General features: G+C 37.9%; 1 protein-coding gene across 4 annotated transcripts in view; it reads right to left on the minus strand.

The window, feature by feature from the left end:
* Positions 1 to 13,591, minus strand: part of HERC4 (HECT and RLD domain containing E3 ubiquitin protein ligase 4) — a 73,793-nt gene that overhangs the window by 41,366 nt on the left and 18,836 nt on the right. For all 4 annotated transcript variants that reach the window (XR_013346642.1, XM_077821711.1, XM_077821712.1 and 1 more), the window contains 5 exons: positions 9,935 to 10,156; positions 7,697 to 7,788; positions 5,316 to 5,446; positions 4,058 to 4,218; positions 3,513 to 3,589 (listed from right to left, as the gene is read on the minus strand). Coding sequence is in view for 3 of the 4 variants with exons in the window: in XM_077821711.1 (XP_077677837.1) it covers positions 3,513 to 3,589; positions 4,058 to 4,218; positions 5,316 to 5,446; positions 7,697 to 7,788; positions 9,935 to 10,156 (683 nt within the window). In the remaining variant the exon portion in view is untranslated. The remainder of the gene's footprint in view (positions 1 to 3,512; positions 3,590 to 4,057; positions 4,219 to 5,315; positions 5,447 to 7,696; positions 7,789 to 9,934; positions 10,157 to 13,591) is intronic.

The raw sequence follows: 13,591 nt of genomic DNA on the forward strand, positions 1-13,591 counted from the left end.
GGCAGGACAACATTTTAAACACTGTTGGCTTCTTGAGGCTGAAAATTCACTACAAGGAAAACCCAGGGCAAACTCCATAGAACTTGACCTAACCTATTCTAAATATCCACTCTCCTAAGAGTCTCCCAGATGCAATCTCAAACCAGATACTAGCAGAATGGCTTGCTAAATTGCTGTGCTACCATTGGTTCCTTCAGTGGAGTAATTCATATTTCCAGCTGCTCCTAGCCTCCAATGGGAACTGAAGATGCAGATAACGTTAGTCACCACATTCAGTAGTTATTTTGACTAACCTCCTCCCCAATCCAAATGCTATGCAGAACTTCCCTCAAACACTATGTGAAAGGAGACTGTAGTGAGAGTAGAGCTTGACTTCCCGTCTGACCAACTCCATTTTTGCCTGATAAACAGTGGCTCCTACTCCTTAGGGTTGCCACCCATCCATGTTTTACCCAGACAGTCCAGTTTTTGGCTTCTGTTTTCCTGGTGCCAGGATTGCCAGGTAACATGAAAGTATGGTCAAAAAGTGGACGTGGCAGTGTCCAGTCAGATGTACTGAGCAAACACCAAAAGTCCAGTTACTGTGGGGTAGAGGGAGGTGCCGGGTCATTAACCTGTGCCAGCCCCTGCTCAGCCAGGGCTGCCTCATACATGCAGGCAGGCTCCTTGTCAGGCTGCAGCAGCTCCCACCGCAGCCCTGGAGCAGAGGGAGCCCAGCTGAGGGGGGGGGGGGCATCCAGCAAGCAACGGGGGAGTTGAGGAGGAGGGGCCTTGGGGGAAGAGGCAGAGCATGGGGCCGTGCCTTGAGGTTCCAGTTATCAACAATTAGAAACATGGCAACCCTACTACTCCTGCTCCCATCAAACCTCACACCTATAACTTTTAACACTCTCAACTCTTAAGGGCATTGCCTCAACTCCTGTTATAATTGCTCATACTGAAACCTTCTCATTCTCTGTGCAAGGTCTGTGTCAGGGAAAAGGGACATAGACAGGTCTGTGCAAGAAGGGCACTGTTTTAAAGGAAGAAGGTTGGAGGCAACAAGAGGGAGCACAAAAAGGGGAGAGGAGAAATTTAAATTAAAAAAGGAAAATTAAGAAAAAATTGTGAAACTAATGACACATAAAAAGCAACACGATTTAGTTGAAATTTGGTATGTTGTCATTCCTTTATCCTATCCTGTGTCCATTTTATCTATTTAGATTGTAAGCTCTTAAGGACAGGGAACTACCTTTATTCTATATCTGAGAGGGTACTAACACACTTTTGGATGCCTGATAAACAATATACTAAAAAATAAGTTTTTGCTTCCCTCCAAGCCACAGAGTTATTCATGCACAGTATCTGTGTGCCTGCACACAGGAAACAGGACAAAATGAGACAAGTAGAGTATTTTCTGTAAAGTTGCTTTCTGCTAAAAACCAGGAACAGTGCCTTATATGCCTATGCAGGTGAATTCCTGCTTATTTGAAAAATGTTTGAAAAGCATAATGTAACAACAAAGTGTTAAACTGTTAAGAGTACTAAAGTAGCGCCCTGCTTACAGCACCTAAAGTTTTATGGATACGTGAATTTATTATAGAGCAAAATAAAGATAGAGAATGGTCCCTCATGCATCAGTAATCTCCAGTTAACCTCATCTAATTCTTGTCAAAATGTACTTAAAAACTTATTTTGGCAGTTTATTGGAACTGATCTTAATATGTTACCTACAAAAAACAATAACACCGCACTGCAACTATATAAATACCAAAGACATCTGAGCATTTTTACATATAAATTTTTTGTTTCTTTTCCAGTTCTATTTAAAATACTGAGTAAGCTACATTGCTTCAGTTTTAAAATATTTTGAAATATTCTTCCCAGGAGCTGAAGGCAAAACAACAAATAAGAAAAATCACAAAGACTTGTTAAAATTCATGCTGGAACTAACTTCTTCTACTGCTTCACTCCAGAATTCCAAAAATACTACAATATTCATAGTCTTAATCACAAAAAAGTAATAAGCAAGTTTTGTTCAATTTTGTGGCCAAGGTCTGGAGTATGGCATTTTAAATTGGATTGCTGGGCAACTATTGTTTTGAACTAATCAAACTGTACAAAAAATTAAGGTTTTAGGCAAGACCCTGTGTATATTTAGACAATGTAGATCTGTACATGAATACATCATTGTCTTTTTTTAAAATTGCTATATAACTATGCTTGTAATCTAAGCTTTCATTTAAGAATAATTACATTTTTAGCCTTTATGGTTGTGAAGAAAAACTTCAGAATCTTAAGTAAGCCAATGCAGTTTTGTCTGCCTGAGTTGACAGACAGCCTGTAACAGTAAATCCAGGGAACATATGAATGGCCCGCATTCATCTAAGTCAGGGTGTTGTTATTTCTATAATACCCAGAGAACTGTGCTAGCCACTTCACAATCATTTAAGAAGGAAGGTCTGAGGCCCAAAGAGCTCACAGTTTAAGCAGAAGAAAAACTGATTGTGAACTGAGGCAACAAGCAAGCAAAATAACTGAGGTAATGTTTTATGCAGTGCAGTTGTAGCTATGTTGGTCCCAGGAGATTAGAGAGACAAGATGGGTGAGATAATATCTCTTATTGGACCAACTTCTGTTGGTGAGACACAAAAGCTTTCCAGCTACACACAGCTCTTCTTCAGGTCTGGGAAAGATACTCCCAGCATCACGACAAAACCCAAGGTGGAACAGACTGTTTAGCACACGCAGTTAGCACATGCTGTGAGGGACTAACACCTCTGCAGTCATAGGACAAAAAGAGGAGGCTAAGGGGGTCTCAAACTGCTGATGTCACAGTGTCTAAGACTGTACTGAAATCTAATAATGACGATTTAAAATGTCAGCAACAAACTATTTGGCTACTAATCACTGTAGCAGAAACGACAAGCTAAACATCCTTATCCATCACCGCTGGACGGAATACCAGATACTGGGGCAAGGAACAATAGGGCAGTTAGCTGCTGGTAAGAGTTGCTGACAAGTGGCAAAAACCAAGTAGTTCAAACCCAACTCATGTCTGAGCCTGCCTGAAAGGGAAAGAGGACATGCATCCCATTACCAAAAGCTTCAAGTGCATTTTAGGTGCCAAAAAAACAACAACTGGCTTTTCACTTTCCTGAGCGTCCAAAATCCCAACTGTAAACTAATCCAGCCACGAAAGCCTCCAGATTCCCCCTACAACCTGTACTATGCAGTTATGCATTTTCAATACTAAAACCAACAGCAGGTCAAAAATAGGAAAAAAAAAAAAATTGGGGCAGGAGTCAGGGAACATAAGCATAAAATAAACTCAACTTACATTCAACACACAACATATTATACTGATTGCGCTGTTCTGGACCAAGACCAAGTGCTAGGATAGGAAGAAGATATGGGAGGCAGAGGTACATAAATCTAAGGTTCCTGTCGTATAATTTAGGTCTAAAATGCCACATAGGACAGAGCCTTGGTTACAGGCTTTGAATCTGATTCACGGTATTTTAATTTATTACCTGTGGATTAAAGTAGTGTGCAAAACTTTGATCCCCACCAGAGAAAAGTCTCTTTACACAATAATATTCTTCACTGTCTGCAATGAAAATAAAATTTAGTTAATTCCATATCTTAGTTTGAAAATGGCATATCACATTGCAATTGATAGAATTACTGCTTGTCTATTAATCAAGCAATCAAGAAGGGTCTCTCTGCAGGAACACTATGTTATCACCCCTGCTCAAAGCTGGTCTACACAACACAGTGCTTAAAATAGCAGCAGCCACAGAAACCTTGGTCTACACTAGCACACTCACTGTTATGCCCAAAGGAGCTAAATGAGTGGCATCATCTGTAAGATTTTAGCAAACCTTTCTAGTGCAGAAAAGGTTTTAGGGAGCTGGAAATGTTTTTCTCTGATATAAAGACCAATATCCCAATGTTCTAAGGAAGAGAGATTTTGACGGAAGAGAAGCTGCACTGGGAAATCATAGCTGGCTATCTCCAGAAGCTCAAACAATGCAGAAATAGTCGAAAGAGTTAACATGTAGTGTCACACATTTACCTGTGCTTGGCAGGCACTGCCCACTATAAGGAATCCAGTTTCCTTTTACTGTGAAGGGACTTTTCCTATTACTTGTTGATCCTGTTCCTAACTGTCCATTACCTCCAAGACCAAAGGAGTAAATTCTTCCAGATGATGGAACAAATGCAGAGGTGTGCTGCCTATGGCAGAGATACAAAATTTAAAATAAATTATGCAAGCATCGTGACATGCTATGTGCAGGTCAAAATAGGACGGTTAACAGTATATTTAATGTCCTTCAGCATGTTACCAGAAACCATGCGTTCCAGGCAGCGAAATAAAAGGACCTTCCTGGAACATTAGGGGACAGAACAGCCACGTGGAGCCTGCCATCACTTCCCACCCAAAGCCTGACCTGGAGGGTGGTCTTGGACATTTAAAATTTAAAGTTTCTGCCAGATTGGTGCAATTCTTTTTCCTCTCAGCCCTAAATTCATGGTAGGGGAGGGGACAGCATGGGATAAACAGCCATGAATTAATGTAGACTGTTAACAGGGAATGGTCCAGTCACGGTCACCATGGATAGACAGAATGGTAACTGAGAACAGTTTATATTTAAAAAAACAAAGCATCCCTATCACCAGCACGATCATTTTGCTCCTATGTGTATCTTTTTTCCATTCTTTGTCCTTGTCCTTTTAGATTACCAAATCTTTGGGACAAGGACAATATCTTCAGCTGTGTCTGGGAAGCATCTACATTTTGGGTGCTATTACAATCTGAACAATGATAAATATCCTCCCTGGCTTGAACTAGGAGTACACACAGATATATGTTGGACACCCACTTCCCTGAAGCCTTCATCTTGTACTTTTTTTTTAAAATAAATTAAAAATGTGTTTCTAGCCCTTGTGTTACACTCAGTAAGACATGTACACATCTTAATTGTTTGGGATTTGGGGTTTGTTTGTTCAATTTTTAAATGCTTGTTAGATCCTGTTTATTGCCTTCACTTAACATGCAAGGACCAAAATCAGGGAGGCAGGGATGGACACAGGTTAAAAATAAAGGATTATTGCAGTTCTGTGTAGACAGTCATACATGTTGGTGGTACAATTTTCTTTAATTTTTTATTTAATACTGTTTAAGATAACACATTTAAGTACTTCAAGTCTAACAATTTTGTCCTCACCCCTTACCTGTAAGGGTCAGAGTTCAGATACTTTACTGAGCGTCCAGTTGTATAGTGTACAAAATATATCTGCCATTCATAGCTCTAGTACAGAATGGATCTTACCTCCCACAAGCGATCTGTGTGACAATGCTTCCCATAAGTTCAAAAACTTTCCTTGGGTTTATCTCATGGCTGGTAGAATTATGACCCAACTGTCCATAGCCTCCAGCTCCAAATGTAAAAACCCCACCTTCCTAAACACATATATTTGGATTAAAATTAGAATACATTTAACAGTAAGACAATCATCTATTGTACAGAAATCCTTTCTTGGTTTATATAATTTTAACAAGATAGTGGAAGAGAAAAATAAGGGTACTCATCGATACAAGGATTACAAGTTAATTCCATTTATGAAAAATGTAGTACACCTATCATATATTACATCATTGTTAAATAATGTTCTTGAAATTTCCACAGAATTACACAATAATTCTGCCATTAACTTGTGGCATTAATAGGATACTAAACCTTGTTTTTCCTCTTTTCCACAGATGAACTACAGTTGCACATAAAAACTCAAAAAAACCCAGGAAAACCTTAAAACTTAATTCATAAATATATTTCACAATAATTTCCAAATAGAAAGCTGCCCTCCTCAAAGAAATGATGCAGAGTATGATTGAAAGCATTAGCCTCATCATTTGAGAGCACAGGATATCAAAGAGTTTCAACACGGTTGTAAGGCAAGTTCAATTATTTTAAAAAATTGTTTTTGATTAATTTAATAGGAAATTAACCAAAAACCGTAACAGAAGAATGTTAATCAAAATGTTTTTAGAAGTTACGCAACTTACCTTACAATAACTGTGAAAATTTCCATATTCAAATACTTTCAAATTGCAAAGCTGATTCTTTCAATTCTACTCTGCACCAGACTGGATCTCTGCTGGAAATCGTCATTAAAATGGCAGCATCCGCTAAGAAAAACAGCCCCATTCACTGAATTAGAATAAACAGTGCCAGGTACTTCTAAATTCTGGAAGGGCTTTTAAAATACTCACATACAACCAGTTACTCCACACACAGTAATATATTAAGACACTAATTTCGCAATGTACAACACGCAGAGGAACTGCTGGGCTTGAAGGAGCTACAGAAAAATCGTGTTAATTTTACTGTAAATACTAAAACTAACAGATCTAAATCCATTCACTTTAATTAAAGTGATAGTGTCAACTTAAACGTCTTGTAAATCTGATTTAAACTATTTTACTAGTAACGCCTTAGTAAAAGGAAAAAAGTTTAAAATATAGTTTACTGATCACTACTTTACAAGTACTCCTCGTTCTTTTTGTTGATACAGACTAACACGGCCACCACTCTGAAACATGTACTTTGTTTATATTATGCATGTCTCAACTTGGACGATAAGTATCAGTGAAATCAGTTTCAATTTCAGGATTATAGGGGTGCAAATATTTGGTTCACACACACTGCAGGGTAATATTTGTTCATAAATAATTGCTTCTATTGGACATCTTTTCCTATAATTATGGAGAGATTTCTATTATTTGAACGTTTTCTATACACTAATTTATACAAAATACAAGAGAGACTACAATAAATAATGCACTTAAACATATCAACTGAAGGGTAAGTGTCAGTTGTGGTTCAGCTATTCACCTCTGTTTAGGATTGAGCTACAATGACATAAAACTAATAACTCCTCAAATAAAGCGTGTTTCCTTCATGAGAGGGTTGAAGCTATTGGTAAAACCCTGAAGGAAGCTCATACTCTTACTGCTTGCACTCTACCCCTGTGGATAACTTTGGACAATTTCCACTATTGCTAATTACTTACTATTTACAAATAATACTGCTGCTAAATTACAATAAAATCTACCAACTGTACAATCTAATTTGGAACTAACCTTGTCAGTGAAAAATTTTATGACAAATGCAGTAAAAGTAAAACCATCCAGCTCAGAAGTTTATGTTGATATTTAGAACAGTACACACCAAAGCTCAACTATCACAGAGTTTAAATAATGCCATAAGTAATGTTGTGGTCACAAAGTGTTTTTAATAATGTAAAATCTTGCAAATTCATCTTTAGTAAAGCTGACACACACACTTGGACTGAAGCCTGGTCTACATTTACAAGTTAGGCTGACATAGCTATGGCACTCGGAAGCGTGTAAAACCTCTTCCATCATTGTAGGAAGCATCTACACTATGGTGCTACAGCAGCATAGCTGCAGGACCAAAGCTGTTCCACTGTAGTGCCTATACTATAAACATGGTTTATGTAACTTATGAAGAATGTGGGTCTTTATTTAAATGTTTAACCTTTCTTCTACTATTTTCATGATTTCACAGGCCATATTTTATCCAACTTTTAAGAAATAGAAATATTGCATTTCGAGACTTTAAAAGAGCACTGTTCACTACTACATGAAGTGACTAAATTAACAAATCAGATGATACTTTAAGTACTGTACCTTTGTAAGAGCAGCAGTATGATCTTCTCCACAACAGATGTGAATAATTTTCTGAGATCTTAGGGACTTCAGCAGATTAGGAACATACCTGTCTGAAAGTTTTAATAAAAAGTTGGTCACATTATGTCAGTACATTTAACGTGTTTGGGAAAAGAAGTTGCATCAACGAGCTCTGTCTCCAGATTTAACTTTCAACATTAGTGATCGTTTAGCCCAAATGTATTAATCTATAGGATTCAAAAATTACAAGAACACAAAATACAGAGGCATTAAGTGAGAGGTAACATAGAAAAATTGTACAAAAAAAATTCATCCTGAATTTTGATAAGCAAAGGATTATACTCTTTAAAATTAAAGGCACTGGCTCATGAACATTATCCCACAAATCATGAAATACAATGCAGTACATTAGACCTAAGGTGGACAATGCAGGAGAGACTATCCTATGTATATGTTTTAGATGATGAAAACTGTTTTGTCTTTGTTTTTTTAAAAAGTAAAGTGTACAGGGATAAATTACATTGAATTTGTACACTCCAGGAGTTAAAAAAAATGTTTATACACAGCAGATGAAATATTGTTATAGCAACAGACCATGTTAGAGTTCATGTTCGTTTTAGAGACAGAAGTTATATCTGCAGGGAAATTAACAGAATCAAACAGCATTGTCATCTAGTTGCAAAAGTGAAAATTTGTAAACTTTAACATTTCTTTAGTATTGTTAATGTACACTGACAATTGTATAACTTTATTTAAAAATAATTTTATGTACATTAAAAATGTACGCTTTATCAGTGCCTGATAAAAATGGGGTAATGTGGATTCTAAAGAGCATCTACAAAGACTATGAAATTTGAAAACAATGTGATTTTTCATTTTCCACCAGACTGATTAACTGTGAAAACATGGCCACTAAAAACCAGTTTAATTTTTCCTAATTTTCTCATTAAAAAAAGGACAACCATATTTATAACAATTACTTCAGAAATAAGTTTCAGTTGTATTGCATTTTTATTGAGAAATTTTAGATAATTATACATTTTCCCCATTCTCCACCTAACATGGAACCAATACACATCATCATTTCCATAACTAACTGCCTCATTAACCAGTTCCCAGCACAATCAGATGAAATCAGAACAAAATGTCTGAGATGAAATTTGGTAATTCATAAATTCTGCATCTGTAGATTAATTTACACACTATAATTAGCACTAACTTGTCTATATGCATATATATGCCACGATACATGCATAACTACAAGCCCTGAAAATTGGGGGCAGTGGGGGGGGGAACCTACTAGTCCAAAACTGTTTGGCAAATCCCATTAAGAGGAAAGGGACATTAATTTTTCCTCATCACATAGTTTGCTTTTGAATTACTACTAAACAGACCAAACAAAGGAAATATTTTATAATCAGTACAGTCCCCAAAAAGAGTCACTGAAGGACAGAAGACAAGGCAAATATATAATGAAAAAGATACGTTAAATTTGTCTGTGTACACTATTATCTAATAGACTTTATGGGTTAAAATCAGTCTCAGAAAATGTGAACATTTATCACAAAGGTAGATTGTTCAAGTTCTAAGTAACTGAACAAGAATGATTCCTTTTAAGTTAACTTAAAAGAGCAAAGGAAAGGTTGAAAAGAAAAGAATGAGAGCTCAAAGTAGATGATTTTTCATTCATAAATTGAAAGTGAAAGGGACTCAGCAGAATTACAGGACAACTTTGTCAGTGAGAGCTTTTACCATGAAGCAATAAGACAATATCTTTTCTATTTTCTCTTTTGTATGTAACTATGACTACAGCTCAATGAGCAGAATCTGACAGGACTGTCTGGATGATCCTGTCCAATTTCCAGGGACCCAGTTATACCTGACCTCATTCTGGAGTGGGCAAAAGAAAGACAGGTTACACACTTTAATCCCACTTGATAAAAGCTAAGTACAAATGCAAATGTTGCAGTCAGGGCCTTACTTGCTAATTTACAATACATCCTTAGTCTGTCAAGAGGGAAGTTGTCCTAGGTTTTGAGTTACAAACTCAATCCCAGGGTGCCCAGGCAATGGTGAATGTAAAACCAGACACTGACTTGACAGGCTGTTTATATAACTCTGCTAGTCAATGATGCTGACAAGAATTCCAATTTGAAGATTATTCCAAGACACTGAGTACAAGGCAGAGCCACAATAAAGACTTCCAGTGCGAAATATTTTGAAGTAACAACTACTCACCATTTTCATCATTAAGACCAAGTTGACCAAATTTGTTGCGTCCCCATCCAAAAATGGCTCCGGAAAGAGTTAGTACAAAACTATGTGCTCCTCCTGCTGCAATTTGTGCAAAAGGGATTCCCAGTAAAGATTTAATCAGTTGAGGTGAAGTCTGCTTTTTAAATTCATAACCTATACCCAGTTGACCATATTTATTCTGTCCCCAGGAATAAACTTCACTTCCTGTTAAAGAGAAAAAGATTTAAGATGAAGTAGGATCAACATACTTTAAACATAATTTAAAAGTGTGTTCAATCCCTTTAACAAAAAGAACAAATTCATGACCTTTCAAAAATTAAACAGCTAGACTATTTTGTACAGGGAATTCAAATAATTTCAGTAGTTCAGAGATTTTTATTGATTTGCTCTTTCAAACTCAAAACTGATTATAATTTGAGACTGAAGTCAAACCCAGATGTCAGACCAAATTTGAAAATAATATTTAAATCAATTCAAAAACTTCAAGGCTGCACTTAACTTTTTCACATCAGCAGCACCAGCTAATTATTACTCTTACCAATTAAGATGGAAATGGAACAGTACATGCTTCCATCACTTATTAAAAATGCCACTGAAATTAACACAAATATTGATGTAATTAGTCTTGAATAAATTTAATAATTTTGCTACTGAAATGATTATTTACAGCATGAACAACCATTCTGTAACTTACTCTACTATCCACAATAGGTGGCACCTACTGGATAGTTTAAGAAAAGAATTATGAAGTTTTGAAGCCTTTTCAGTAAATGTTACAATGTTTCAAATTTTATCACTACTTCACACTTTCATTGGCTTTAGTTAGAAATACTTATCTATACACAATTGTAAAAATAGCAGCCTTGTCCACTACAGTAAGGAAGTTTTACAAAAATTACTCACTATTAACATTTTTTCAACTCCTCCCATGTCAGCAACACTGCAAAGCCCTACAATGAATGGGCCATTGGCTTTTTAAGCATAGGCATTGATTAGACCTGCTCTGAGCAGACTTAGATGACACCGTTAAAGATACTAGAGGCCCATCTACACTATGACTCCCAATGTTGCTAACACCGGTGGACCTGAGTCAGCACTAGTAATGGTCATACATTTTTTTAAAATTTCCCTAATGTAGACAAAGCTAACACGGCAGTTGTGTTGAGCTCTTTTTTAAAATTAAGTATTCTGTAAGAATAATAGCCCTTTGTAGGTATACAACTTTTTATTTTTGCTGTGCCTGTCAGAAATTGACTCTCAAATAGCATATATCAAAAACCAAATGTACTTGTCCCAAATTATTAAATTCAATATATACCAAACAAAAAAAATTCAACAACTGTTATAAAGGTTTGGTTCATATAAGCTGACTATGTAGGATGTGAAGAACAATGATGGAGGCAAGTAAAGAATGGAGAAGATTTAACACATTGTGGTATATAAACTTCCTCCATACCATGGAAAGAAGCATATGTCTAAGGATACTACCAATTGCGCAACAAGAACTGCCCTTACATAAATTTGCAGATACACACTAACCCAACATAAGGTGTGCTCCAGACCAGCGAGGGGTTGTCACTGGCTGCCCTGTAACCCTGACTGCTCCTGTAGCTCTCTAGCTTGTATGCTGGCTGGAAGCGCAGAGAGAGAAAGAAAGAGAGAGAGAGAGTGTGTGTGTGCGCGCGCGAGAAGCGGCTCTGGCTCAGCAATCCTGATTCCAACAGCCTGCGTGTTATACCACTGCCACACTCTGGCCTCCACCAGCCTTGTTTACACCTGGCAAGATGACCCCAACATCCCTCATCCGGAATTTTTCCGGAACCATGTTCTCTGCAGTGTCCAGCCCTCTCCTGGACCCTTCAGAGAGAGGTTAAGGTTCATTTGTTCTTTTAAAGATATAATACGCGGCAGCTTGCCACATTGACTAGAGTTAACATTCACCTTAAATCAAACATAGCACTGGGGTTGGTTTAGATTAAAAGTAAAACAAGACTACTGACAAAAGGAGATAGGATTTGAAGTGAGTTCTAGACTAGCTGATAGAGTTAGAAATGGTTACAAGCAAATAAAGTGAAACACGCTTTCTAGAGACTAAGACTTAACAAAACTATAGTATTGGTTCAAGGTAAGATTCTCAACACTCTACCTTCCAGCAAGATAGCTGACCAACCCCTCCAGTCAGGATCTCCCATAAAGGCCAAAGTGCTCAGTTCCTTTGTCTTCTAAAAGATAACTTGGGGTTCTTCTCCCTCCCCCTTTTTTTTTTTTAATAGTCCAGTAAACCTTTGAAATGGATTCCTTTGAACATTACCCCCAAAGTAAAATTCATTCAAGCTGTAAAGAAGGCAACCTGGAGTCTGGTGGTGAAGGAAGTTCCCTGCTCGTTTCTTCCCCCACCACTCCCAGTGTTTACTAAAATGCAAACTGAGCTGTTTCCTACAACCTTCTCCCCCTGCTGTGATGCTGAGTGATTATCTCCTCCCCTGGTTGGCTTGATGGTCCTGTTTTACCTTCTATGTAATTTGTATTCCCATTGTCTCTTTATGTACCTTGGAAATATCTTCCAGGTGGCAGAACCACTTTGTCTGGGGTGGGGTAACGTTAGCCCTACCTAGCAGACACACTTTGATACCATAATTTCCTATATGTTTGTAATTTTGAATGTTTCCTCCATACATACACCATGCAACAATATTAATGATCAGTATGTTATTAACTTTCTATTGATATCTTACATGACACCTTCCGATATAGGTTATGACATTAGTGAGTTGTGATATACTGAATTGGTCATGCCAGTTGACACTTATTACCAGAATCAGTCAGCCCGTTGCCCTCTTGCATTGGGATGCTGTTTGGGTCACAACGTGTGGGAGTATGCTTCCCAGTGTGGGCAGACAGACATGCATACCTCTACCTGAATTAATGCACTAAAAATAGTAGTCTGGCTGCAGCAAGACAGGCAGCAGCTCAGGTTGGCCACTCGAATGACACCCACCCAACCCCTTGGGTATATACTTGGGTGGCTGGCCTAAGCTGCTGCCTGTGTTGCTTTGGACACACTGTTTTTAGTGCCCTAGCTCGAGCAGAGCTGGCACACATCTGCCTACTTGTGCTGATGAGCACATTCCCAACTGCTGTGTACACATACCCTAAATCAGCTGTAAACTGATGTAAGTGGGACCACACAGGCATTTGTACCAGTTTTTAAACAAATTTAGTCAAACCAGTTCAATGTCTGTGTTTATGTCAGGCCTAGTCTGATATTTCCCATCTTCTCAGACACTAGGTCCATCTGCCTAATTTCACTCCATCCCTACTCTGGCCTATGCAAACCTGCAGCACCTAAAGTGAACTCCAGAAAGACTCCTTCCATTGAACACAGTGCAGTCTAGCCAGCTCAGGCCACTACTGTCTCCTGTCCCAGGAAATGCCCAGTGAATTTAGAGCAATTAGCCAAAATCCCCTGTTGCTGAGGCACATATAAAAGTGTGGAGGAGGTTCAGGGCTTGAAATGTTCCATTGAAGACCATGACTGACGGGCCTGTTTGGGAATCATACAGGAATATCACTTTGGGATGCACTGTGGCCTAGACCCAAGCCTAACCCTATAATGCATCCTTCCCCAAGACATCTCTA

Source organism: Eretmochelys imbricata, chromosome 7, assembly GCF_965152235.1.
Source record: "Eretmochelys imbricata isolate rEreImb1 chromosome 7, rEreImb1.hap1, whole genome shotgun sequence".
Taxonomy (NCBI): Eukaryota; Metazoa; Chordata; order Testudines; family Cheloniidae; genus Eretmochelys; species Eretmochelys imbricata.